This window comes from Pelodiscus sinensis, chromosome 22, assembly GCF_052426305.1.
Source record: "Pelodiscus sinensis isolate ZL-2025 chromosome 22, ASM5242630v1, whole genome shotgun sequence".
In the NCBI taxonomy this organism is placed as follows: domain Eukaryota; kingdom Metazoa; phylum Chordata; order Testudines; family Trionychidae; genus Pelodiscus; species Pelodiscus sinensis.
In genome coordinates, this window is record NC_143073.1 from 22,260,183 (window position 1) to 22,285,965 (window position 25,783).

The following is a 25,783-nucleotide window of genomic DNA, read 5'->3' on the forward strand; positions in this document are numbered from 1 at the left end:
GCGCTCGCGGGGAGAGGCGGGGGGATGTGGAGACTCACAGCCTGGGGCCAGAGCACAGCCCCACGGGAGCTCACTGAGCCCCACGGCTTCCAAGCTGCTCTCCCAGCCCCCTCCACTCGGCCTCAGGTCTGAGCTTTTGGCTGCAGGGCTTCAGTCACCCGGCCTCTTTCCCCGGGGTCCCCTCATCCACCCTCCGCCTCCCTGGGAAACTCCCTCCCTTTGGAAGTTCTGGGAGGGCAGGGAGGAGTTGCTGAGTGTGGGGCCCAGCTTTTCCCGGTGATGGCTCCAGCTTGGGAGCGCCCAGGGGATGCGGGACCACAGATGGGGCTGGACTATGGAAATCTGGACCAGAGAGGTCAAACCTGTAGGGCCTTTACCAGCAAGACGGGAAAGCGCCCTGCTAGCAGATGTCTTTTCCAGGCAGCAGCAGCTACATTCAGTGATCAAGGGTCTGCTCAGGCAAGCCTGGTTTTCTAGCCATTGAATTGCTGTGCAGCCCTTCTGGGAACTCTCTCCAGTGTTTCCCCATCTCTCCTCAAGTGAAGCCGCCAGAAGTGGACACCGCATTTAAGTAGTGGTCTGAGCGACACCCTACACAGGGACACGGTCTTCTCCCACCCTCTGCCCGGCTGACGGTCCCTTTTGCATACCCCTGGGGATCATATTGGCCCTTTCTGCCTCGGTGCTGCAACGCTTCGGAGCCCAGTGAGTGAAGACGGGATGCTGTTCGCAGCGAGAGGCCACAGCTCACAAAGAAGGTACGGCCTCGAAGAAGAACTCACTGGAGGAGTTTCTCTGGAATTTGAGATTTGTGGGAACTCCGCCTAGACCAGGGCTGCTCAGCTTTGGAAGCCCCGGGGGCCACAATGATTCTCCCAGCACATGCCGAGGGCCGCAACTTGTGTGTGGTTGCACATACATGCAAATGTATATGCAAATATATGCAAATAGCTTCTTTCACACAATGCCCTCGCGCTCTCGGTATCTCCTCCCTGCAGCTAGAAAGGCCGACACTGTGTACCCGTCTGTTCCAGCCAGCCCGTCCGCTTGCATCTTTCAGTGCTCACCCTGCCCGGGAGATGCCTCACCGTTGTGGAGCGTGTTCCCAGTGGAGGCCACGTTCAAAGGATCCCACCCGCGGGCGGCGTGTTGAGCCCCATGTAAAGCCAAACCGCACCACGGGCCACAAACAAACAGGCCACGGGCCACATGTTGAGTAGCCCTGGACTGGATGCTCAGAACAGAGCCGTCTGGATTTACGTTCTAGGGATGCGTGAAACACTTCCTGTTCAGCTGGCGTCCAGCCACTCAGAAAATGAAGCACCAATAGTTCTATCGATAAGGTTCTATCGATACGGTTCTATTTTATGTCGGCATAAAAAAGCCAGGCCTCCCCCTCAGCAGCATAAGCTCTGTCGGCAGAAGCTTTCGCACCCACATACCTGGGATGTGGGTGGAATATTCACACCCTTGAGTGACCTAAGTTTTGCCCACGCAGGCGGTAGAGTAGATGGATCTCTCCATGTGGCCATGAGCAATGCCGGGAGAGGCGTGGTGCCACTTCAGTGATGGCAACACAAAGTGCCCAGGTGACTGAGGAACTTAATTCCCGTTTTCAAATGTGCGCTCCAACCCCATGACCGCTGGTGAGCTGTTTTCTACGGCCTGACCTTGCTCATCCTCTAGAACGCCTGCGATTGCTGCAGAATGCTAAAGGGAGTGTGAAAGTCTAGGCTGGAGGGTGTGGTGGAGGAAAGATTAACAGGGAGTGCGGGTGTGAGCGGGAGAGGGTGAATGGGAGAGCCCAGAGGAGAAGGGAGATATTGGCTCTCGCTGTAGTGGCATTATCAGAGTTTGGCACTATGAAGTGGGCCGTGCCGAACACCGTGTACAGTATAAATACAGGGCTCCGCCTCACCAGTGTCCACTGCGGGTGCCGGACTAGAAACAACGCGGCTCCCGAGACAGGAGAGAAGCGACAATGAAGGTGCCGTGTGTGGCCGCTTTCCTCGTGGGGCTCCTCTCCCTGCAGAGCACCAGAGCAGCTCCGCTGGTGAGATCAAGCGCTTCAGGATTTGTATTGCAGTAGCCTTAGAGGGCCCCCGTGAAGCCAGGACCCCAGGTGCGGGCGCCGCCCCGACCCAGAAGAGACAGTCCCTGCCCGCACCCTGGGGAGGATTCATTGTGCCGCGTGTTCAAGAGACACACAACTAGGGAGGGACCTGGACCCCGTTGGAATCTGGGCTCTGGAGGCCGGGTGCTGCACAGACACACAGTGAAGGCAGCAGCTGGGGGAGGCAGGATAGCAGGGGGCCCAGGCAGCCGCTGGGGGAGGCAGGATAGCAGGGGGCCCAGGCAGCAGCTGGGGGAGGCAGGATAGCAGGGCGCCCAGGCAGCCGCTGGGGGAGGCAGGATAGCAGGGGGCCCAGGCAGCCGCTGTGGGAGGCAGGATAGCAGGGGGCCCAGGCAGCCGCTGTGGGAGGCAGGATAGCAGGGCGCCCAGTCCTCTGGGATATCAGGGACTCACCTGGAGCAGCAATTATTCCTGCAAGACAGGCCTTTAGTAGTGCAGGGGGAGGGAGGGGGAGAACAGCGGACAGTCCTCACTTTTCCTTCTCTTGTTGCAGAAGAAGCAGTTGTGGTCAGTGGTGAGTATCAGCCGCCCCCTTTGCGAGCAGACTGCCATGCTTTGCAGCATCCGACCTCGCCACTCGCTAACAGCACAATTGTTTGCCGGCAAAACTCCCTAGGCGGCTGTCCTCCTGCCCTGCTTCTTTAGCCATTCATCTGGCTGGGGGAAACCAATTACGCAGCCTTGGGGTGCAGGGTTTTTTTCTGAGGGCTATTGAAGGGTTTGCATGGATGGGATGATGTTAGGATGAGGCCACGGCTGTGGCGAACGGCCTATGGCACTACTCGAGTCAATGAGGACAGCTCGCCTGATGATGTAAATTGTCTGTAGCTCATGTTGTCAATTGACAATCAGGAGGGGGGCTTTAGAAGCTACCGTAATCCACACAGTAAACGCCCTTCATCTTCCAAGGCTCTGGTAGCATCAGTAACAAAAAAGTGGGTGAGAGCAGCTTTAATGACAACAGCATAAACTGTCAGCGGTTCTCTCCTCGTGTCACGTGGCTTCTCTCAATCAACTGCTCCCCCTGGCTTCTGGTCTGGTAAAGGCTACCAAGCAAGGAGCATTTCCTGGCGTGTAGCCATGGTACAAAAGCAATGCAGATATGCCACCGGCTCCAGGAGGTTTACGAAAATCTGCACAAGCTAGAGTTGTTGACTCAAGTCCCACGACTTGAACTCAAGTCCGACTTAAGTCGCCTAGGTGACTCGACTTGAGACTCGACTCGGGTTCATTGTTTGTGACTTGAGACTCAACTTGAGACTTGCTAATTGTGTTAAATTGACTTGGTGAAAAAATTGTCCGAAAATGCCGATATTGATGGCTTTACAAAAGTGACTTGACATTTTTTAAACTAAGACTTGAGACTCGACTTGGGATTTGACTTGAAAGGGACTTGAGACTCGAGACTGGAACTGTAGGGACTTGAGACTCAACTTGGACTTGACAATGACGACTTGAAGACAACACTGGCACAAGCTTATGGCAGGTTGAGCACATCTCCTGCAATTCTCCTGCATAGCCAATAAAGCAGATTTCCATTAGCTCCCAGAAGGCGCTGCTCTGAGAGCTACTTTAGAAGATCCCCGTCCCCTGTGAACACAGAGGAGGCTTATGGGAGATTTCCAGGGGCTTATGGGATGCTGATAATTCACAGTTCCCTTAGGCACCCAAGATATCTCTCAAAGGGGTTCTGTAATCACACATTGCACTACAGCTAGAAGCAAGGCTAGATTGCCCCAGATTAGGGAGAGATATCCGGGTAGACTGACCTAGGGTTCTGATCGGGTGTGGCACTTTAGTTACTCAGTGACAAACCTCTGGTATCGTGGTGGGGAGCGGGACAGTACTCAGAGCTAACTTTTCCTTCTGATGCTGCAGAACCGTCTATTCTGGGCAGCAGTGATGGACAGCACTTATCTTTGCTGTTGGACTACTCTGATTTGCCTCGAAAGCATCGTGGCAGCTGACTCCTTTGCTAGCAAAACTACCTGGGGAACTGCTCTCCTGCCCACCTATCCTCCATCAGTCAGGAGGGGGTAACAAATTATGCAGCCTAGGGAAATGGGAGCTTTTCTGAGATTTATCTACTGGTCTCCAGCAGTGGACGAGAGTAACTCTGGGGCCAGAAGTCCAGTTCATGTACCTGGGCAGTAGCTTCATTGGAATCACCTGGGCCAGGTTCCCACTGCTGTAAACTTCCCAGAGAAACACTGGAATGAAAACTTCACAACCACAAAGGCTACAGATTGTCCGTTGCCCCATTGGGTGAATGGATTATCCACTGGAATCCTACAATACGGGTAATAAATATTCCCCTTCTTGCAGGGCTCTGGTAGTGTAGACACCGGCAACGTGGGTGACGGGAGCTTTGACGACAACAACGTAAGTCCCAGAGATTTCCTCTCTGTGCCGTGTAGCTACACACACACCAGGGGAATGCGCCTGTTTCAGTTAGTTTGATGTCTGGTCACAGTTTGCTTATCAGGAGCGTTGGCTGCGTTTTCCATGTTGCGAAGGCAGCCTGGAAATTCCTCCCACTTCACAAGGCTTAGATCAAGATGCTGAGGGCACGTCTGCTGGGAGATTCATCAGTGGGTCCCCAGATGAGCACATGTCTGGGAGGCTGATCTGGAATGGCCAGGGCTGATGGGGCGGTGTCAACTCCGCAATTTCTTTGGGCACCCTTGAAACATCTTGCAAGGTCTTTGACAATCCCCCACAATGCATTGCACCTGGGAGCTATTCGAAGCACTTGGGGATAAATCCTTTTCCCCACTGGAGGCCTCGTGGAAATTTCTCCTACACATTTCTCCTGGACAGCCGTGAAGTGTCCCACAGATCACTTGGCTCTCGCCAAAGCTCAGGGAATGTGTTGCTCCTGGCACCAGTGCCAGGAAGTCAGCGTAAATTCTGCCCTCTCAAGGATCCCTTGGCTGACTCCTGTGCTAATTAGATTGAACCTGCATCATGTCCTGAGAGTGGGAATAGCACGTGGCCTGTTTCCTGCAGACTGGAACAGAAGAACATGATGACGATCAATAGGAAAACTAGTTACCCTTGCAGGGATCTCAGCAAAGCATAAGAGCTAAAGGGCTGGAGTGGCATGAGGAGACATTGCCTATGGCGTTGGCATTAATGAGGGCAGTCCTGGAATGACAGACCTTTTAGGAGACAGGATTGGGGGGCCCATTCCCTGTTCCAGCCTGGGAAGGGACATCAGACCAGAGTGAGGTGACTGTTCTGCAGTTCAAACCTTTGCTACCCAGGTGGGGACCTGAGCGGGATGCGTTCCTAACTTCTCTTTCTCTTCCAGCAAAACAACCAGTTCTGGTCAGTGGTGAGTATCAGCCATTCTCTTTGCTATCGGACTGTCACGCTTTGTCTCAATGGTGCCTCCATTGATGGATGCGAATGCTAGGGACTGATTCCCTCTGATGTAAATTTGCCATAGCTGCATGCCAACCAACAGGGACAGCTCCCCACCTGTATAACTTGTCCAGAGAAACACAGGATTCAATGTACCACATCCCCAGATGATATAAATGGTCCATAGCTACACTGGATGGATGGAACATCTACTGGAGACCCACAGGTGTCACCACAACTGGTGTAATCAATATTCCCCTTCTTGCAGAACTCCGGTAGCGTAGAGACTGGCAACGTGGGTGATGGCAGCTTTGATGACAACAACGTAAGTACCAGAAATTTCCTCTCTGTGCCGTGTAGCTGCACACACACCAACTAGTTTGTTGTCCGTAACATTTGCCTGCAAGCAGCACTGGCTGCCTTTTCCAAGGCTGTTCAGGCAGCCTGGAAAGTCCTGCTGATCCACAGTACTGATAAAAACCTGCAGTGGCTCAGATCAGGTTGACTTCCTCCCTTTCAGCCCTGGGTAGCAGTGAGACCTGCCAACCGAGCCTTTCTGATATCACGCAGAAAGCACTTCTTCTGGGAGCGACCTCAGCGGGTCCCAGGAGAACACGTTTTGGGAGGCTGAGATGGGATTGCCAGGGCTGATGGAATGGTGTCACCTCCACAATTCCTTCAGACCCCAAAGAATGTCTTTGACAATTAGCCACATTCTTTGCTCCAGGGAGATATCTGCAGAGTTTTGGGGTTCATCCCCATACCCACATGGGCCTTAATGAGAATTTCCCATGGCCTGATGGAAGGATGACTTCTCCTCCGGCAAGTGTACTGGGCAGGCATGAAGTGTCCCCTAACCCTAACCTTTGGATAGCCACTAAATCTCTCTCAAGGGATCCTTCCGAAAGCACAGGGAATGCACTGCCCCTGGCACCAGTGCTAGGAACTCTGTCCTCACCTCTGTCCTAGAAAACTGTCCTCTCAGGGAAACCTTGACATTCCTAACTTCTCTTTCTGTTCTAGCAAAACAACCAGTTCTGGTCAGTGGTGAGTATCCGCCATTCTCTTTGCCATTGGACTATGGTGTTGTGCCTCGGTGCTGCTCACTAAGGGTACATCTACACAGCAGTGTTGTTATAATATAATACTATAGTATCATAACTGACGTTATTCTGAAATAACGTGTCGACACTACAAGCCATTATTTCAAAATAATGTCAAGCTGGAGAGCTTCTTACGCCAACACCTGTAGCCCTCATTTCACGAGGAGTGCAGGAAGTCGAAGGAAGAGTGTTGCCATGTATACAGTGCCTAAAGCCCAATTCAGCTCCTTTGACTTCAGCTACGTAACTGACGTAGCTGAAGTTGCATAGCTTATTCTGATTTTAGCCCTGTTGTGTAGATGTATCCTAAGGGTGTGTCTAGACTACAGGGTTTTGTCAACAAAAGTGGACTTTTGTCGACAAAACTATACCTGTGTCTACACTGCCGCTGCGTTCTGTTGACATAACGTCGATAGAACTCAGCAGTTTTGTTGACGGCAGTAAACCTCATTTTACAAGGAATAACGCCTTTTGTCGACAGAGTTCTGTCGACAGAAGGCGTTATTGCATCTACACTGTCCTTTGCGTCTACACTGTCATGTCGACAAAGCAGCTTGCTTTGTTGACAGAACTGGATGTAGTCTAGACGCTATTTGTCGACAGAAGCCTTGTTGACAGATACCGTTGACAAAACTTCTGTCGACAAAAGCCTGTAGTCTAGACATACCCCAAGGGTGCATCTACACAGCACCCTTACCTTGAAATAAACTACGCAATTTGTGCTACGCAAATTGTGTAGCTTATTTCGATGTAATTTTGAAATAAAGTGCTATTTTGACAAATCCCTTAAACCTCATGAACGAGGGTTACAGAGATGCCAGAATAGCACGCCCGTTATTTTGAAAGATATTTCGAAATAACGGGTGCGTGTAAAGATGCAGAATTGCTATTTCAGGATACTTCTGATATCCTGAAATAGCTCAGCAGTGTAGACATAGCCTTATGGTCCAACCCTTTCCTGGCAAAACCCTCTTCAAACCTGCCATCCTGAAACTTTTCATCCTGTCAGTCGTTTTCGTGCTGCAAATGGGCAGAATTGGGATGTTGGTGCTTTACCCAGGATTATCTCTTGGTTTCCAGTCATGGATGAGAATGATGTTGGGGACAAGACCCTAGGTGATATAAATTTGCCATGGCTGCATTCCAATCAACAGGGCCTGATTCCCAATTGTGTAACTTGTCCGGAGGAACACAGGAATCAATATGTCACATCCCCAGATGATATAAATTGCCCATGGGTCCCCTGGGTCGATGGAATATCTGCTGGAACCCTACAAATGTTACCATAACACATGACAAACATTCTCCATCTTGCAGGACTCCGGTAGTGTAAAGACCGGCAACGTGGGTGACGGCAGCTTTGATGACAACAACGTAAGTACCAGAGATTTCCTCTCCATGACGTCCAGCTGCACACAGCCGGTGAATGGATCTTGTTTCAGCTGGATTGGTGATTGAGTAACCTACTGAGCTGTGAGCGGAACTCAGCAGAGCATAAGAGCTAAAGTGCTGGCGTAGCGTGGGGGTGATTTTACTTATGTCTTTGAGGTCCGGACTGGAATAAGGGGTCCCTTGGGAGATAGGACTGAGCATCTCATTCCCTTGTTACAGCCTGGGGAGGAACAGCAGGGTAGACTGTCCTATCTGTCCATTCTGAAGTTACTAGGCACTACAAGCTCTGCTACCCTGTTGGGGAGCCTGAGCAGGATGCGTTTCTAACTTTTCTTTCTGTTCCAGCAAAACAACCAGTTCTGGTCAGTGGTGAGTATCAGTCGCTCCCTTTGCTGTCGGACTGTCACGCTTTGCCTCACTGCTGTTCTGTCTCACTGCTCACTCACAGACCAACCTGTTGTTTGGCATTCCTCCTATGCAACAACCATCCTGACCCCTTTGATTCTGCCAGTCAGATTTGTTATAACAAATATGCAGAATCAGGATGTCGGTGCTTTACCAAGGATTACCGCTTGGTTTCCAGCGAGGATGAGAATGATGTTGGGGACAGATCCCTAGTTGGTATAAATTTGCTGTTGCTGTGTTCCAATCAACAGGGCCTGATTCCCAAAGGTGTTCTTTGTCTGGAGAAACACAGAATTCAATACCCCATATCCCCAGATGATATAAATTTCCCATGGCCCCACTGGGTTCGTGGAATATCTGCTGGAACTGTATAAGTGTTACCATTACATACTTAATAAATATTCCCCTTCTTGCAGGGCTCTGGTAGCGTAGACACCGGCAACGTGGGTGACGGCAGCTTTGACGACAACAACGTAAGTACCAGGGATTTTCTTTCCATGGCGTCCAGCTGCATACAGCTGGTGAATGGATCTTGCTTCAGCTAGTTGGATGTCTGTTAACATTTCCCCACAAGCAGCATTGAGTAAGTTTTCCCATGTTGTTCGGGCAGCATGGAAATTCCTCCCTTTCCACAGGGCTTATGAAAGTCTCCAGAGGTTTATAACAGGTTGACGTCCTCTCCCGCAGTCTCTGGGGCAGCAATAAGGCATCACAGTATAAGCTAGGAGGTATCTCAGTGGGTCCCCTCTTGAACACATACAAGGATTGCCCTGGCTGCTGGCATGGTGTCATCTCTACAATTCCTTTGACCACCGATGAATGTTTGCAAGTGGGTCTTTGGCAATTGCCCACAAGGCGTGGCAGCTGCAAGCTATCAGCAGAGTTTTGGGCCACATCCCCAACCCTCATGGGAATTTACCATGGCTTCACGGGAGGATGATTTCTCCTCCTGTGAGTGCATGGACAGGCATGAAGTGTCCTGCAGGTTCTTTGGTCACCGCCGAATCTCTCACAAGGGACCCATCTAAAATCACAGGGAAAGCTAGTGCTAGGAACTCACGGTGAAATGTGTCCTATCAAGGGTAACTAGGCTGGATCCTTTTTCTATCAGATTAAATTTCCATCATATCCGCTGAGTTCTGAGGAAGAATCCATGGCCTGTGTCTTGCAGACTACACAAGCAGAGCCAGATATCTATGAATGAGTAACCTGTGAGGGTAGCTCAACAGAGCATAGGAGCTAAAGTGCTGGCCTGGCATGGGGGTGATTTTACCTATGTCTATAGCACTGATGTGGACAGCACTGGAATAATGGGCCTGTCACACAATGGGACCATTCCCCTGTTATAGCCTGGGGAGGCAAATTGGCCTATGGCTCTGATTTCCTCCGTCCATTCTGAAGTTACTAGCTGGTTACTAGCCTGCGTTCCTAACTTCTCTTTCTGTTCCAGCAAAACAACCAGTTCTGGAGAGTGGTGAGTATCAGCAGGTCTCTTTGCTGTCGGACTGTCATGCTTTGCCTCATGGCTATTCTCGCGGTACTCACTAACAGACCAAACATTTGTTGGCAAATCCCCCTATGCAACAGCCATCCTGACCCCTTTGATCCTGTCAGTCGGGTTTGGTATAGAAAATGTGCAGAATTGGGATGTCGGCGCTTTACCAAGGATTATATCTCGGTTTCCAGCCCTGGATGAGAATGACGTGGGGGCCAGATCCCAAGCTGGTATAAATTTGCCGTAGCTGCATTCCATTTAACAGCGCCCGATTCTCACTAATCTAAATCATCCAGAGAAACACGGGATTCAACACCCCACCTCCCCAATGATATAAATTGCCCGTGGCCCCACTGGGCCAATGGAATATCTGCTGGAGCCCGACAGCTGTTACCATCACACACACAACAAATATTTCCCATCTTGCATGACGGATGAGAATGATGTTGGGGCCCAGTCCATGATGTACACTTGCCGTAGCTTCATTAGAATCAACAGGGCCAGGCTCCTAGTGGTGTAAATTGTCCAGAGACGCACTGGAAGGAATACGCCACATCCCCAGACTCTATACATTGTCTGTTGCACCATTGGACTATTCTTTGAAGCCCTACAACAGGCGTAATAAATATTCCCCATCTTCCAGGGCTCTGGGAGTGTAGACACCGGCAACGTGGGTGCCGGCAGCTTTGACGACAACAACGTAAGTCCCAGAGATTTCCTCTCCATGACGTCCAGCTGCACACACAGCTGGTGAATGGATCTTGTTTCCGCTGCTTTGATGAATACGTAACCTCCTGAGCTGTGGGCGGATCTCAGCAGAGCATAAGAGCTAAAGTGCTGGTGTAGCATGGGGGTGATTTTACCTATGTCTATGGCATTGATGGTGGACAGCACTGGAATAAGGGGCCTCTTGGGAGACAGGACTGAGCAGCTCATTCCCCTGTTACAGGCCGGGGCGGGACAGTGAGGTAGACTGGCCTATCTGTCTGATTTCCTCCGTCCATTCTGAAGTTACTAGGCAGTACAAGCTCTGCTACCCTGCTGGGGAGCCTGAGCAGAATGCATCCCTAACTTCTCTTTCTGTTCCAGCAAAACAACCAGTTCTGGTCAGTGGTGAGTATCCGCAGGTCTCTTTGCCATTGGACTGTCACGCTTTGCCTCACTGCTATTCTCTATCACTGCTCACTAACAGCTCAACCCGTTGTCACCATACCCTCTATGCAACAACCATCCTGACCCCTTTGATTCTGTCAGTCAGATTTGTTATATCAAATGTGCAGAATCGGGATGTCGGTGCTTTACCAAGGATTACCGCTTGGTTTCCAGCGTGGATGGGAATGATGTTGGGGACAGATCCCTAGTTGATATAAATTTGCTGTTGCTGCGTTCCAATCAACAGGGCCTGATTCCGAAGGGTGTACCTTGTCCACAGAATTCAATAGTCCATATCCCCAGATGATATAAATTTCCCATGGCCCCACTGGAATGATGGACTATCTCCTGGAGCCCTATAGGTGTTACCATTATACACTTCATAAATGTTTCCCATCTTGCAGGACTCCGGTAGCGTGAAGACCGGCAACGTGGGTGATGGCAGCTTTGACGACAACAATGTAAGTCCCAGAGATTCCCTTTCCCTGCTGGTTAGCTGCACACACATCAGGCGAATGGTCCCTGTTTCAGCTAGATTGATCCCTGGTAACATTTGCCTGGAAGGAGCGTTGGCTCTGTTTACCCATGTGGCAAAGGCCACATGGAAAGTCCCACAACTCCACAGCACTGATGAAAATCACCAGAAGCCAACATAGGGTCGGTTTCTTCCCCCTTAGCCCAGGGGTAGCAATGGGACATTGGGCCAAAGTTGTTTCATGTCACTCAGAAGGCATGTCTGCCGGGAGCTACCTCCAAGCATCCCCAGGCGACACAGATTTGGGAGGCTGATATGGGATTGTCAGGGCTGATGGGACAGTGTCATTCCCACAATTCCTTTAGGCACCAATGAAACATTTTCCCAGAAGGCCTTTGGCAGTCACTCACAATGCACTGAACCTGGGAGATATCCCAAGATATATCGCCATCCCCCTTGAGTTTCCCGTGGCCTCATGGGAGGATGATCTTTTCTCCTATAAGTGCCCTGGACAGGCATGACATGTCCCCCAGGGAAAGGGATCCTTCCGAAGTCACACTGCTCTTGGCACCAGTGCTAGGAACGCAGTGCTAGGACACCTTGGCTAATTCTTCTGCTATCAGATTAATTGTACATCACATCATGTGAGTGGGAATAACACTGGGCCCGTTTCTTGCGGAGTATAAAAGCAGGCCTAGATGCCTATGAGTAAGAACCCTCCCGAGCTGTCAGGGGATCTCAGCATAGCCTAAGAGCTAGAAAGCCACACCAGCACTGAGGAGATGTTACATATGGCTGTGGCACTGATGAAGCCAGCACTGGAATGACGGGCTTTTTAGGAGACAGGATTGTGGGACTCATCCCCGTGCTCCAGCCTGGGTAGGGACATCAGACTAGACTGGTCTATTGGTCAGATCTGATGTGGCTATTCTAGAGTTGCACACTCTGCTTCCCTGCTGGGAGCTGAGCAGGATGCGTTCCTAACTTCTCTTTCTCTTCCAGCAAAACAACCAGTTCTGGTCAGTGGTGAGTATCAGCCGTTCCCTTTGCCATTGGACTGTCACGCTTTGCCTCACTGCTGTTCTGTCTCGTTGCTCACTAAGGACCCCACCCTGTGTTGGCAAAGCCCCCTATGCAGCAGCCATCCTAACCCCGTTATCCCCTTTATCTGAAGAAGTGGGCTGTGCCCATGAAAGCTCATGGTCCCATCTACAGGTTTGGTTAGTCTTTAAGGTGCTACAGGACTATTTGTTGTTTGTAAGTTTCTCCCTTTGATCCCGTCAGTCACGTTCAGTAGAACAAACGTGCAGAATTGGGATGTCGGAACTTTACCAAGGCTTATCGCTTGGTTTCCAGCAGTGGATGAGGATGGTTCTGGGGCCTGATCCCCAGCTGATATAAATTATCCGTAGCTTCATTAGAATCATTTATGCTAGGCTCCCACTTCGGTACATTTTCCAGAGAGGCAGGGGACTTGGTACCCACATCCCCAGATGCAACAAAATGACCATTGCTCCATTGGTTCCACGGACTATCCATCAGCGCCCTACAGGTGTTACCACAACAGGCGTAATAAATATTCCCCCTCTTGCAGGGCTCCGGAAGCGTAGACACTGGCAACGTGGGTGCTGGCAGCTTTGACGACAACAACGTGAGTCCCAGAGATTTCCTCTCCGTGCTGTGTAGCTTCTCACACACCAGGGGAATGGGCCCTGCTTCAGCTAGTTTGAGGTCTGGTCACAGTTCTCTGTAAGGAGCATTTGCTGTATTTTCCTGTGTTACAAAGGCAGCATGGAAATTCCTCCCACTCCACAGTAGGATGTAAATGGTTAACCGGGAAGTCTCACTCTTAACGGGTGAGGCTTACCAGTCGCGGTTAACCTGTAGGGGTTGGAGCAGCTCCACGCCTGCTCCAGGCAGGGCACTGCTCCCATCCCACGGGGCTCACGGCAGGCAGGGGCTACTCCGGCAGGACAGCAGAGCAGCCCCTGTCCCTGGCAGGCCCGGCCCACCCCTGTTGCAGCGTCCCACCCATGCTGGCTCCCCAGAGGCCGGACTGGCAGGGATCGCCATTCCCAGCTACAGAGTCTGCAGCGGAACCCCCTCCCCAGGAATGGGCCCGGCACCTGCAGTCTCCGCAGCATAAAGCGCCTTTAAGCTTTACACGGCAGAGCCTGCGGCACGTGTAACGGTGTCACCCGAGGATTTTCAGGGCTTACACGGCTACATTCTGAAATCCCTACCCCGCATGACTCATGACCATCTCCAAGGACTTACAGAGGGTTGATCTCCTCTCCTACACGGTAGAATCATAGAATCCCAGGAGACCTCAGGAGTCATCAAGTCCAGCCCCCTGCCCAAAGCAGGGCCAGTCCCAACTCAATCATCCCAGCCAGGACTTTGTCAAGACGAGACTTAAACCCCACTAGGGATGGAAATTCCACCCCCTCCCTAGGGAACCCAGCCCAGCGCTTCACCACCCACCTAGGGAAATAGTTTCTCCTAAGATCCAACCTAGACCTCCCCCACTGCAACTAGAGCCCGTTGCTCCTTGTTCTGCCACCTGCCACCCCTGAGACCAGCCTCTCTCCATCCTCTTTGCAACCTCCCTTCAGGAAGTTGAAGGCTGATACCAAATCCCCCCTCACTCTTCGCTTCTTCTGACTAAACAGACCCAAGTCCCTCAGCCTCTCCTCATAAATCATGTGCTTCAGCCCCCTCATCATTTTGGTTTCCCTCCGCTGGACCCTCTCCAATGCGTCCACACCCTTACTATAGTGAGGGGCCCAGAACTGGACACAATACTCCAGCTGTGAGTAGCAGTGAGGCAGCCCAAAAGAGGTTTTTGGAGCTACCTTGGCGAGTCCACAGGTGAACACATCTGCGGGAGACTTGCGGGAGATTGCCATGGTGGACCGGACAGTGTCATCTCCACAATCCTTTTGAGCACAGATGAAATATTTGGCAGTGGGTCTTTGGCAATCCCGCACCATGCACTGCACCTGGTAGATATCTGCATAGTTTGGGGATATTTCCCCTTCCCCACTGGGGGTTTCATGAAAATTTGCCATGGCCTCACGGAACGATGACTTCTCCTAGGAGTGCACAGGGCCAGCATGAAGTGTCCCGCCGGTCCTTAGGGTTCCAATAAATATCTCCCTGAAATCAGAGGGAATGCGGTGCTCCTGGCACCAGAGCTAGGAACACAGGCTAAGCGGTGTCCTATTAAGGATAACTTGGCTGAATCCTCTGCAACCTGATTCAATTTCCATCATGCCATCTGAGTGGGAAGAACATATGGCCTGTCGCTTGCAGACTATACAAGCAGAGCCAGATATCTATGAATAAGTAACCTACGGAGCTGACCCCAGCAGCGCATAAGAGCTAAAGTGCTGGTGTGGCATAGGGGTGATTTTACCTATGTCTATGGCTTTGATGTGGACAGCACTGGAATAAGGGGTCTTTCGGGAGACAGGACTGAGCGGCTCGTTCCCCTGTTACAGCCCGGGGAGGGACAGCGGGGTAGACTGGCCTATCTGTCTGAATTCCTCCGTCCATTCTGAAGTTACTAGGCAGTACAAGTTCTGCTACCCTGCTGGGGAGCCTGAGCAGAATGCATCCCTAACTTCTCTTTCTGTTCCAGCAAAACAACCAGTTCTGGTCAGTGGTGAGTATCAGCCGTTCTCCTTGCTGTCGGACTGTCATGCTTTGCCTCTGCGATCGTGTCTCGCTGCTAACTCACAGCCCAACCCTTTGCTGGCAAAATCCTCTACACAACAGCCATGCTCAACTCTTGGATCCCATCGGCTGGGTTGGGCACAACAAAATGTGCAGTATTCGGCTGTCAGAGCTTTACCAAGGATTATCGCTTGGTTTCCAGCCGTGGATAAGAATGAGGTTGGGTCCCAGTCCCCAGCTGATGTACATTTGCCGTAGCTTCATTAGAATCAACAGGGCCAGGCTCCCAGTGGTGTAAATTGTCCAGAGACGCACTGGAAGGAATACACCACATCCTCAGACGTTATACATTGTGGCTATGTCTAGACTGGCAAGTTTTTCTGCAAAATCATCTGCTTTTGCAGAAAAACTTGCCAGCTGTCTACACTGTAAGACAGCTTAATCTCATGTAAGATCGTCAGTGTTCTTGCGGAAATACTGTGCTGGTCCCGTTCGGACAAAAGCCTTCTTGTGCAAATCATTTGCGCAAGAGGGCCAGTGTAGACAGTGTAGACAGTACTGTTTTGCGCAAAAAAGCTCCGATGGCTAAAATGGTGATCGGGGCTTTTTTGCGCAAAAGCACATCTAGATTGGCATGGACGCTTTTCCACAAAAAGTGCTTTTGCGGAAAAGCGTCCGTGCCAATCTAGGCGCTCTGTTCCGAAAATGCTTTTAACGGAAAACTTTTCTGTTAAAAGCATTTCTGGAAAATCATGCCAGTGTAGACGTAGCCTGGCTGTTGCGCCATTGGGTCAATGGACTATTCTTTGAAGCCCTACAGGTGTTACCACAACAGGCGTAATAAATATTCCCCATTTTGTAGGGGTCCGGGAGCGTAGACACCGGCAACGTGGGTGACGGCAGCTTTGACGACAACGACGTGAGTCCCAGATATTTCCTCTCCATGCCGTGTAGCTGCACACACATCGGGGGATGGCTCCTTTTCATATTGTGTTCTGTCTGGTCATATTTGCTGGCAAGAACCATTGGCTGCATTGTGCCAAGTTGCGATAGCACTAGAACAATGGGCTTATTGGGAGATAAGATTTGGGGGACAATTCCTTTGTTCCAGGCCAGAGAGGGACATCAGACTAGATTGGACTATTGGTCAAATCTGATATGGCTATTCTGGCGTTACGGCCTCTGCTACCCTGGTGGGGAGATGAACAGGGTGCATTCCTAACTTCTCTTTCTCTTCTAGAAAAACAATCGCTACAGGAAAGTGGTGAGTATCTGGAGTTCTCTTTGCTATCTGACTGTCACGCTTTGCCTCACTGCTATTCTCTCTCGCTGCTCACTAAGGGCCCAATCCGTGTCAGCAGAAATCTCTATGTGTCTGCCATCAGTTGATTTCGATAGGGCAAATTTGCAGATCTCTGATTTCAGCTTTACCAAGGATTATCTCTTGGTTTCCAGCAGTGGATGAGGATGGTGTTGGGCCCACATCCCCAGTTGATGTAAATTGGCTGTAGCTTCACAGAAGTACATGGGGCCAGGTTCCTACCAGCATCAATTGTCCAGAGAAGCACTGGAACCAATACGCCACATCCCCAGATATTATATATTATCGATGGCCTAAATGGATTGATGGAATATCCACTGGAGCCTTACAAGTGTTTCCACGATAAACGTAATTAATATTTCTCATCTTGCAGAACTGTGCTCGCTTAAAAAACAGCAACGTGGGTGATGGCAGCTTTGATGACAACAATGTGAGTACCAGCGATTTCCTTTCCGTGCCGTGTAGCGGTGCACACACCCGGTGAATGGCCCCTCTTCAGCTAATCCGAAGTCTGGTAAATTTTGCCTGCTGGAAGCAGTGCTGCCTTTCCCCTTGTTATCCAGGCAGCATGGAAATTCCTCCCACCCCACATGACTTATGAAAATCTGCTGAGGCTGATAGCAGGTTGACCTGCTCTCCAAGTCTTTGGGCAGACGTGAGACGCAGTGGATGAGGCTGCGTGATACCACGCAGAGGGCCCAGGAGGGTCTCATCTCCACACTTCCTGTGGGTGCAAATCCTCTATCTTGGAAGCGGGACTTTGACAGTCACCCACCATGCCCTGCACCTGGGAGATCTCTGCAGAGTTGTGGGAAATATCCCCATCCCCACGATGGAGCCTCACGAGGATTTGCCAGAGCCTCCTGGGGGATGATGTCTCTTACAAGCTGAGTGGACAGGCATCCCACAGGTCCTTCGGGCACCCGCCGAATGACTCATGAGGGATCCTTCCGAAATCACAGGCACAGATCCCTGCACCAGTGCTAGGAACTCCGGCTCAATTGGGTCCTCTCAAGGATCCCTTGGCTGAATCCTCGGCCATTAGGTTAAATTTCCACCCTGTCACCTGAGTGGGGGTACACACGGCCTTGCAGAGTGTAAAAGCAGAGTCAGAATTCTATGAATGATGAACCCCTGAGCTGGCAGGGATCTTAGCCTGGCATAAGAGCGAAGTGCTAGTGTGGTGCTGGGTCGATAAGACCTATGTCTAGGACTTTTTAGGAGACAGGATTCCTCTGTTCTGTCTGGGGGAGGAGCCTTAGGTGAGATTGGCCTCTTGGTGGGATCAGAGGTGGCTGTTCTGAAGTTACAAGCTCCTGCTGGGGAGCAGAGCAGGATGCGTTTCTAACTTCTCTTTTTGTTCCAGCAAAACAACCAGTTCTGGTCAGTGGTGAGTATCAGCTGTTCCCTTTGCTATCGGACTGTCTCCTTTGCCTCATTACTGCTCTGTCTCACTGCTCACTCACAGCCCAAACCTTGTTGGCAAAACCCTCTCTGCAACTGATATTTTCCTCCAGATCCCTATATGGCCCCCTCGAGGATTGAACTCAGAACCCCGGGGTTTAGCTCAAAACACTGAGCTACCCCTCCTCCAATTCTGAAACTTTTTATTCCATCAGTCGGGGTCAGCAGGGAAAATTCACAGCTCTCTGATGTCACAGCTTTACCCAGGATTATCTCTTGATGCTGGGCCCACATCCCCAGTTGATGCAAATTTGCTGTAGCTTCAGCGGAGTAAACGGGGCCATGTTCCCACTGGCATCGATTGTCCAGAGAAGCACTGGAATTAATACACCACATGCCCAGATGCCATCAGTTATCCATTGGAGCCTTACAGGTGTTTCCACAATAAATGTAATAAATATTTCACATCATGCAGGACTCTGGTAGTGTAAAGACCGGCAACGTGGGTGATGGCAGCTTTGATGACAACAATGTAAGTCCTAGAGATTTCCTCTCCGTGCCATGTGGCACTGCACACATCCGGTGAATGGCCCCAGTTCAGCTAGTCTCAATTCTGGCAATATTTGCCTGCTGGAAGCAGTGTTACCTTTCCCCTTGTTATCCAGGCAGCATGGAAATTCTCCCACCCCACATGACTTATGAAAATCTGCTGAGGCTGCTGGCAGGTTGACCTGCTCTCCCCGTCTCTGGGGCACACCTGAGACGTGGTGGATGAGGCTGCGTGATTCCACGCAGAGGGCCCAGGAGGGTCTCATCTCCACACTTCCTTTGGGCGCACATCCTCTATCTTGGAAGCGGGACTTTGACAGTCACCCACCGTGCCCTACACCTGGGAGATCTCTGCAGGGTTGTGGGAAATATGGGGCCTCACAAGGACTTGCCAGGGCCTCGTGGGGGATGATTTCTTTTACAAGCCGAGTGGCTAGGCATCCCACAGGTCCTTTGGGCTCCCGCCGAATGACTCCTGAGGGATCCTTCCGAAATCACAGGGAATGCACCGCTCCCGGCACCAGTGCTAGGAACTCCAGCTCAATTGTGTCCTCTCAAGGATCCCTTGGCTGAATCCTCGACCATTAGGTTAAATTTCCACCCTGTCATCTGAGTGGGGGTACACACGGCCTTGCAGAGTGTAAAAGCAGAGTCAGAATTCTATGAATGATGAACCCCCTGAGCTGGCAGGGATCTTAGCCTGGTATAAGAGCAAAGTGCTAGCATGGCGCTGGGTCGATAAGACCTATGTCTAGGACTTTTTAGGAGACAGGATTCCTCTGTTCTGTCTGGGGGAGGAGCCTTAGGTGAGATTGGCCTCTTGGTGAGATCAGAGGTGGCTGTTCTGAAGTTACAAGCTCCTGCTAGGGAGCTGAGCAGGATGCGTTTCTAACTTCTCTTTTTGTTCCAGCAAAACAACCAGTTCTGGTCAGTGGTGAGTATCAGCCGTTCCTTTTGCTGTCCGACTGTCACACTTTGCTCTTCTCTCTCGCTGCTCACTTACAGCCCAACCCTTTGCTGGCAAAACCCTCAAGGCAAAGTAGCACCTGGAACCCTTTTATCCCGTCACTGACTTTGGGTATAACACATTTACAGGATTTGGATCTTGCAGCTTTACAGCAAAACATCTCCTGGTTTCCAGCAGTGGATGAGAAAGCTGTTGGAGCCATATCCTGAGTTCATGTCAATTTGCTGTAGCTTCATTACAGGCAATGGGGCCAGGTTGCCACTGGTGTAAATTGTCCAGAGAAGCACTGGAATCAACACCCCACCTCCCCAGATGCTGTACATTGTCCACGCCTCTGCTCGGTCAATAGAATATTCATTGGAGCTCTGTATGTCACTGCAATACCCATAATAAATGCTTCTTCTTGCAGGGCTCCGGTAGCGTAGACACCGGCAACGTGGGTGCCGGCAGCTTTGACGACAACAATGTAAGTCCCAGAGATTTCCTCTCCGTGCCGTGTAGCTGCACACGCACCAGGGGAATGGGCCTGTGTCAGCTAGTTTGATGTCTGGTCACAGTTTGCCTGTGAGGAGCGTTGGCTGCCCATTCCCATGTTGCGACAGCGCTGATTGAAATCCTCTCGCTCTACACGGCTTCTGAAAAGCTCCAGAGCCTTAGAGCAGGTCAAGCTCCCCTCTCCCAGTCCCTGGGGTAGCAATGAGAAAAGGCCCAGAAAAGGCTCCTTAATGTCCTGTAGGAGGTATCTCTGCTGGGATTCCCCTCGGTGCGCCCCCAGGAGAGCACATAGTCGGGGCTGCTATGGGATTGCCAGTGCCGATGGGATGGTGTTACCTCCACAATCCCTTTGGGAAGCCAAGAAACATCTTGCAAGAGGGTATCTGACAATCTCACACAATGCATTGCTCCTGGGAGATATCCCAAGGGCTTGAGGATACCTCCCCACTGGGTCCTCATGAGATTCTACCTGCTGGGGAGCTGAGTGGGATGCGTTCCTAACTTCTCTTTTTGTTCCAGCAAAACAACCAGTTCTGGTCAGTGGTGAGTATCAGCCGTTCCCTTTGCTATCGGACTGTCTCCTTTGCCTCATCACTGCTCTGTCTCACTGCTCACTCACAGCCCAACCCTTGTTGGAAAAACCCTCCTAGCACCTGCCCTTCTGAACCTTTTTATTCCGTCAGTCGGGTTCAGCAGGGCAAATCTGCAGATCTTTGATGTCAGAGCTTTCCCAAGGATTATCTCTTGGTTTTCAGCAGTGTATAAGGATGGTGTTGCGGCCACATCCCCAATTGATGTAAATTTACTGTAGCTTCATATAAGAAAATGGGGCCATGATCCAACTGTCATAAATTATCCCGGGAAACACTAGAATCAACATGCCACATCGCCAGATGCTATATATTCTCCCTGGCCCCAATGGGCTGATGGAATATCCTCTGGAACCTTACAGGTGTTTCCACTATAAACCAAATAAATATTTCTCATCTTGCAGGAGTCTGGTAGTGTAAAGACCGGCAACGTGGGTGATGGCAGCTTTGATGACAACAATGTGAGTACCAGCAATTTCCTCTCCGTGCCGTGTAGCGGTGCACACATGCGGCAAATGGCCCCAATTCAGCTATTCTGAAGTCTGGCAACATTTGCCTGCTGGAAGCAGAGCTGCCTTTCCCCTTGTTGTTCAGGCAGCATGGAAATTCCTCTCATCCTCCCACCCCACATGACTTGTGAAAATCTGTAGATGCTGATGGAAGGTTGACCTGCTCTCCCAGTGTCTGGGCAGACGTGAGACGTGGTGGATGAGGCTGCGTGATTCCATGCAGAGGGCCCAGGAGGGTCTCATCTCCACAATCCCTTTGGGCGCACATCCTCAATCTTAGAAGTGGGACTTTGACAGTCACCCACCGTGCCCTGCACCTGGGAGATCTCTGTAGAGTTGTGGGAAATATCCCCATCCCCTCGATGGGGCCTCACGAGGATTTGCCAGGGCCTCTTGGGAGGATCATTTCTTTTACAAGCTCACTGGACAGGCATCCCACAGGTCCTTTGGGCACCCGCTGAATCTCTCATGAGGGATCCTTCCGAAATCACAGGGAATGCGCCGCTCCCGGCATCCGTGTTGGGAACTCCGGATAGATTGTGTCCTCTAAAGGATCCCTTGGCTGAATCCTCAGTCATTAGGTTACACCCTGTCATCAGAGTGGGGGTACACACGGCCTTGTGGACTATAAAAACAGAGTCACAATTCTCTGAATGATGAACACAGCTGGGAGGGGATCTGAGCCTGGCCTAAGAGCTGAAGCGCTCGGGTGGCATTGGGGTGATAATACCTCTGTCTAGTGATGAAGCCAGCACTGGAAAGATGGGGTTTTAGTAGACAGAGTTCCTTTGTTCTGTCTGGGGAAGGAGCTTTGGGAGAGATTGGCCTCTTGGTGAGATCAGAAGGTGGCTGTTCTGAAGTTACAAACTCCTCTACCCTGGTGGGGTGCTGAGCAGGATGCGTTCCTAACTCCGCTTTCTCTTCCAGCAAAACAACCAGTTCTGGTCAGTGGTGAGTATCTGCAGATCTCTTTGCTGTCAGACTGTCACGCTTTGCCTCACGGCTGTTCTCTCTCACTGCTCACTAACAGCCCAACCCTTTTCTGGAAAAACTCTCTACCCCAATTTCCACCTTTTATCCCATCACTGACATTGGGTGTAACACATTTATAGGACTCAGATGTTGCAACTTGTGCATGAAACATCTCTTAGTTTCCAGTAGGGAATGAGAATGATGTTGGACCCATATTCTGAGTTTGTCAATTTGCTGTAGGTTCATTACAGACAATGGGGCCAGGTTGCTACTGGTGTAAAATGTCCAAAGAACCACTGGAATCAACACCCCACATTCTCAGATGCTATAAATTGTCCACGCCTCTGCTTGGTCAATAGAATATTCATTGGAGCTCTGTATGTCACTGCAATACCCATCATAAATGCTTCTTCTTGCAGGGCTCCGGTAGCGTAGACACCGGCAACGTGGGTGCCGGCAGCTTTGATGACAACAACGTAAGTCCCAGAGATTTCCTCTCCGTGCCGTGTAGCTGCACACGCACCAGGGGAATGGGCCTGTTTCAGCTTGTTTGATGTCTGGTCACAGTTTGCCTGTGAGGAGCGTTGGCTGCACATTCCCGCGTTGCGACAGCGCTGATTGAAATCCTCTCGCTCTACACGGCTTCTGAAAAGCTCCAGAGCCTTAGAGCAGGTCAAGCTCCCCTCTCCCAGTCCCTGGGGTAGCAATGAGAAAAGGCCCAGAAAAGGCTCCTTAACGTCCTGCAGGAGGCATCTCTGCTGGGATTCCCCTCGGTGGGCCCCCAGGAGAGCACATATTTGGGGCTGCTATGGGATTGCTAGTGCTGATGGGACGGTGTTACCTCCACAATCCCTTTGGGAAGCCAAGAAACATCTTGCAAGAGGGTCTCTGACAATCTCACACAATGCATTGCTCCTGGGAGATATCCCAAGGGCTTGGGGATACCTCCCCACTGGGTCCTCATGCGCTGCCCCACTAGCTCATGCAAAGATGATCCCTTCTCCCACAAGTGCACCCACAGGTCCATTGGACACCACCTAAAACTGTCACCAGGGACCCTTCCAAAAGCACAGGGAATGCAGCGCTCTTGGGACCAGCCCTTGTTATCCAGGCAGTATGGAAATTCCTCCCACCCCACACGACTTCTGAAAATCTGCTGAGGCTGATGGGAGGTTGACCTGCTCTCCCAGTCTCTGGGCAGACGTGAGACGTGGTGGGTGAGGCTGTGTGATACCACGCAGAGGGCCCAGGAGGGTCTCATCTCCACACTTCCTTTGGGCGCACATCCTCTATCCTGGAAGCAGGACTTTGACAGTCACCCACCGTGCCCTGCACCTGGGAGATCTCTGCAGAGTTGTGGGAAATATCCCCATCCCCACGATGGGGCCTCACGAGGACTTGCCAGGGCCTCTTGGGAGGATCATTTCTTTTACAAGCTCACTGGACAGGCATCCCACAGGTCCTTTGGGCACCCGCTGAATCTCTCATGAGGGATCCTTCCGAAATCACAGGGAATGCGCCGCTCCCGGCATCCGTGTTAGGAACTCTGGATAGATTGTGTCCTCTCAAGGATCCCTTGGCTGAATCCTCAGTCATTAGGTTACATTTCCACTCTGTCACCTGAGTGGGGGTACACACGGCCTTGTGGACTATAAAAACAGAGTCACAATTCTCTGAATGATGAACACAGCTGGGAGGGGATCTGAGCCTGGCCTAAGAGCTGAAGCGCTCGGGTGGCATTGGGGTGATAATACCTCTGTCTAGTGATGAAGCCAGCACTGGAAAGATGGGGTTTTAGTAGACAGAGTTCCTTTGTTCTGTCTGGGGGAGGAGCTTTGGGAGAGATTGGCCTCTTGGTGAGATCAGAAGGTGGCTGTTCTGAAGTTACAAACTCCTCCCCCATGCTGGGTAGCTGAGCGGGGTGCGTTCCTAACTCCTCTTTCTCTTCCAGCAAAACAACCAGTTCTGGTCAGTGGTGAGTATCTGCAGATCTCTTTGCTGTCAGACTGTCACGCTTTGCCTCACGGCTGTTCTCTCTCTCTGCTCACTAACAGCCCAACCCTTTTCTGGGAAAACTCTCTACCCCAATTTCCACCTTTTATCCCATCACTGACATTGGGTGTAACACATTTATAGGACTCGGATGTTGCAACTTGTGCACGAAACATCTCTTGGTTTCCAGCAGTGAATGAGAATGATGTTGGACCCATATTCTGAGTTTATGTCAATTTGCTGTAGCTTCATTAGAGGCAAGGGGCCAGGTTTCCACTGGTGTAAATTGTCCAAAGAACCACTGGAATCAACACCCCACATTCTCAGATGCTATAAATTGTCCACGCCTTTGCTTGGTCAATAGAATATTCATTGGCGCTCTGTATGTCACTACAATACCCATCATAAATTCCCCCTCTTGCAGGGCTCCGGGAGAGTAGACACCGGCAACGTGGGTGCTGGCAGCTTTGATGACAACAACGTAAGTCCCAGAGATTTCCTCTCCGCACTGTGTAGCTGCACACACACACCAGGGGAATGGGCCTGTGTCAGCTAGTTTGATGTCTGGTCACAGTTTGCCTGTGAGGAGCGTTGGCTGCACATTCCCGCGTTGTGACAGCACTGATTGAAATCCTCTCACTCTACATGGCTTATGAAAGTCTGCAGAGCCTTAGGGCCGGTCAAGCTCTTCTCTCTCAGTCCCTGGGGTGGCAATGAGACATGGCCAGAAAAGGCTCTTTAATGTCCTGCAGGAGACACGTCTCCTGGGAGTCCCCTCGGAGGACCCCCAGCGAACACATGTTTGGGGCTGATATGGGATTGCCAGGGCCGATGGGATGGAGTTATGGCCACAATTCCTTTGGGAAACCGGGAAACATCTTGTAAGAATCTCTCTGACAATCACCCACAATGCATTTCACGCAGGATATATACCAAGGGCTTGGGGATACGTCCCCATTCCCACCAGGGCCTCATGCGCTCCTCCACTCGCTCATGGGAGGATGATTCCTTCTCCCGCAAGTGCACTGCACAGGCATGAAGTGTCCCACAGGTCCTTTGGACAGCACCAAAAACTCCCATCAGGGATCCTTCCAAAAGCACAGGGAATGCAGTGCTCTTGGGACTAGTGCTCGGAGCTTCGGTAAATGGGGTTCTGTCAAGAACACCTGGGTTGACGCCTCTCCTGTTTGATTAAACCCACATCACGTCATCTGGTGGGGAACAACACATGGCCTAGAGACTATGAGAAGTGATCCAGATACCTACAAATAAGAGAAGTATTTAGTTATGAGGAGATCTCAACAGAGCATCAGTTCCAAAGTGGGAGAGTCGCACTGAGGACTTATTACCCGTGGCTCTCAGTAGTTCCTTTGACCAGTGGTTTTAAACTTTTGTGCTGATGTTCCCATTCACGCAGAAAACCCATGAATGATACCTCCTTAGAAAGGAAAAGCACATTTTTATCTATTTAACATTATTCTAAAATCTGGAGGAAAAGCAGAGCAAGCTGATGGAGGCTGCTGTCTCTTGGACTCCCCCACATAATAACCTTGCAACCCTGTTAGGGCTCATGACCCCTGGTTTGAGAATCTCTGGTCCATGGTAGTGATGAGGCCAGCTGAGTCATGATTGCTTTGCTCTGTCATTAAAATTCTGAGCCAATAAAATATGAGTCATGAGATTTTGTGGCTTAGTCATGAAAATGGAGACAAGCTTGGGGGGCCCATTCCCCTGTTCCAGCCCAGGGAGAGAGATCAGACTAGACTGCGCTATTGTTCAGATCT

General features: G+C 51.0%; 1 protein-coding gene across 8 annotated transcripts in view; it reads left to right on the forward strand.

The window, feature by feature from the left end:
* Positions 1-508: 508 nt before the first annotated feature.
* The window catches only part of DMKN (dermokine), a 33,982-nt gene continuing 8,707 nt past the window's right edge, over positions 509-25,783 (forward strand). Inside the window, exons 1-29 of one of the 8 annotated variants that reach the window (XM_089772536.1) lie at positions 509-2,053; positions 2,628-2,648; positions 4,460-4,516; positions 5,448-5,471; positions 5,769-5,825; positions 6,524-6,547; positions 7,921-7,977; positions 8,341-8,364; positions 8,817-8,873; positions 9,851-9,874; positions 10,539-10,595; positions 10,985-11,008; positions 11,452-11,508; positions 12,525-12,548; positions 13,117-13,173; positions 15,166-15,189; positions 16,063-16,119; positions 16,441-16,464; positions 16,895-16,951; positions 17,888-17,911; positions 18,401-18,457; positions 19,385-19,408; positions 19,851-19,907; positions 20,456-20,479; positions 20,931-20,987; positions 21,963-21,986; positions 22,427-22,483; positions 23,959-23,982; positions 24,424-24,480. In XM_089772536.1, the coding sequence (XP_089628662.1) occupies positions 1,982-2,053; positions 2,628-2,648; positions 4,460-4,516; positions 5,448-5,471; positions 5,769-5,825; positions 6,524-6,547; positions 7,921-7,977; positions 8,341-8,364; positions 8,817-8,873; positions 9,851-9,874; positions 10,539-10,595; positions 10,985-11,008; positions 11,452-11,508; positions 12,525-12,548; positions 13,117-13,173; positions 15,166-15,189; positions 16,063-16,119; positions 16,441-16,464; positions 16,895-16,951; positions 17,888-17,911; positions 18,401-18,457; positions 19,385-19,408; positions 19,851-19,907; positions 20,456-20,479; positions 20,931-20,987; positions 21,963-21,986; positions 22,427-22,483; positions 23,959-23,982; positions 24,424-24,480 (1,203 nt within the window). In that variant the 5' untranslated portion in view covers positions 509-1,981. The remainder of the gene's footprint in view (positions 2,054-2,627; positions 2,649-4,459; positions 4,517-5,447; positions 5,472-5,768; positions 5,826-6,523; positions 6,548-7,920; positions 7,978-8,340; positions 8,365-8,816; positions 8,874-9,850; positions 9,875-10,538; positions 10,596-10,984; positions 11,009-11,451; positions 11,509-12,524; positions 12,549-13,116; positions 13,174-15,165; positions 15,190-16,062; positions 16,120-16,440; positions 16,465-16,894; positions 16,952-17,887; positions 17,912-18,400; positions 18,458-19,384; positions 19,409-19,850; positions 19,908-20,455; positions 20,480-20,930; positions 20,988-21,962; positions 21,987-22,426; positions 22,484-23,958; positions 23,983-24,423; positions 24,481-25,783) is intronic. The other 7 variants (XM_075907595.2, XM_089772537.1, XM_075907602.2 and 4 more) reach the window with 7 other exon arrangements.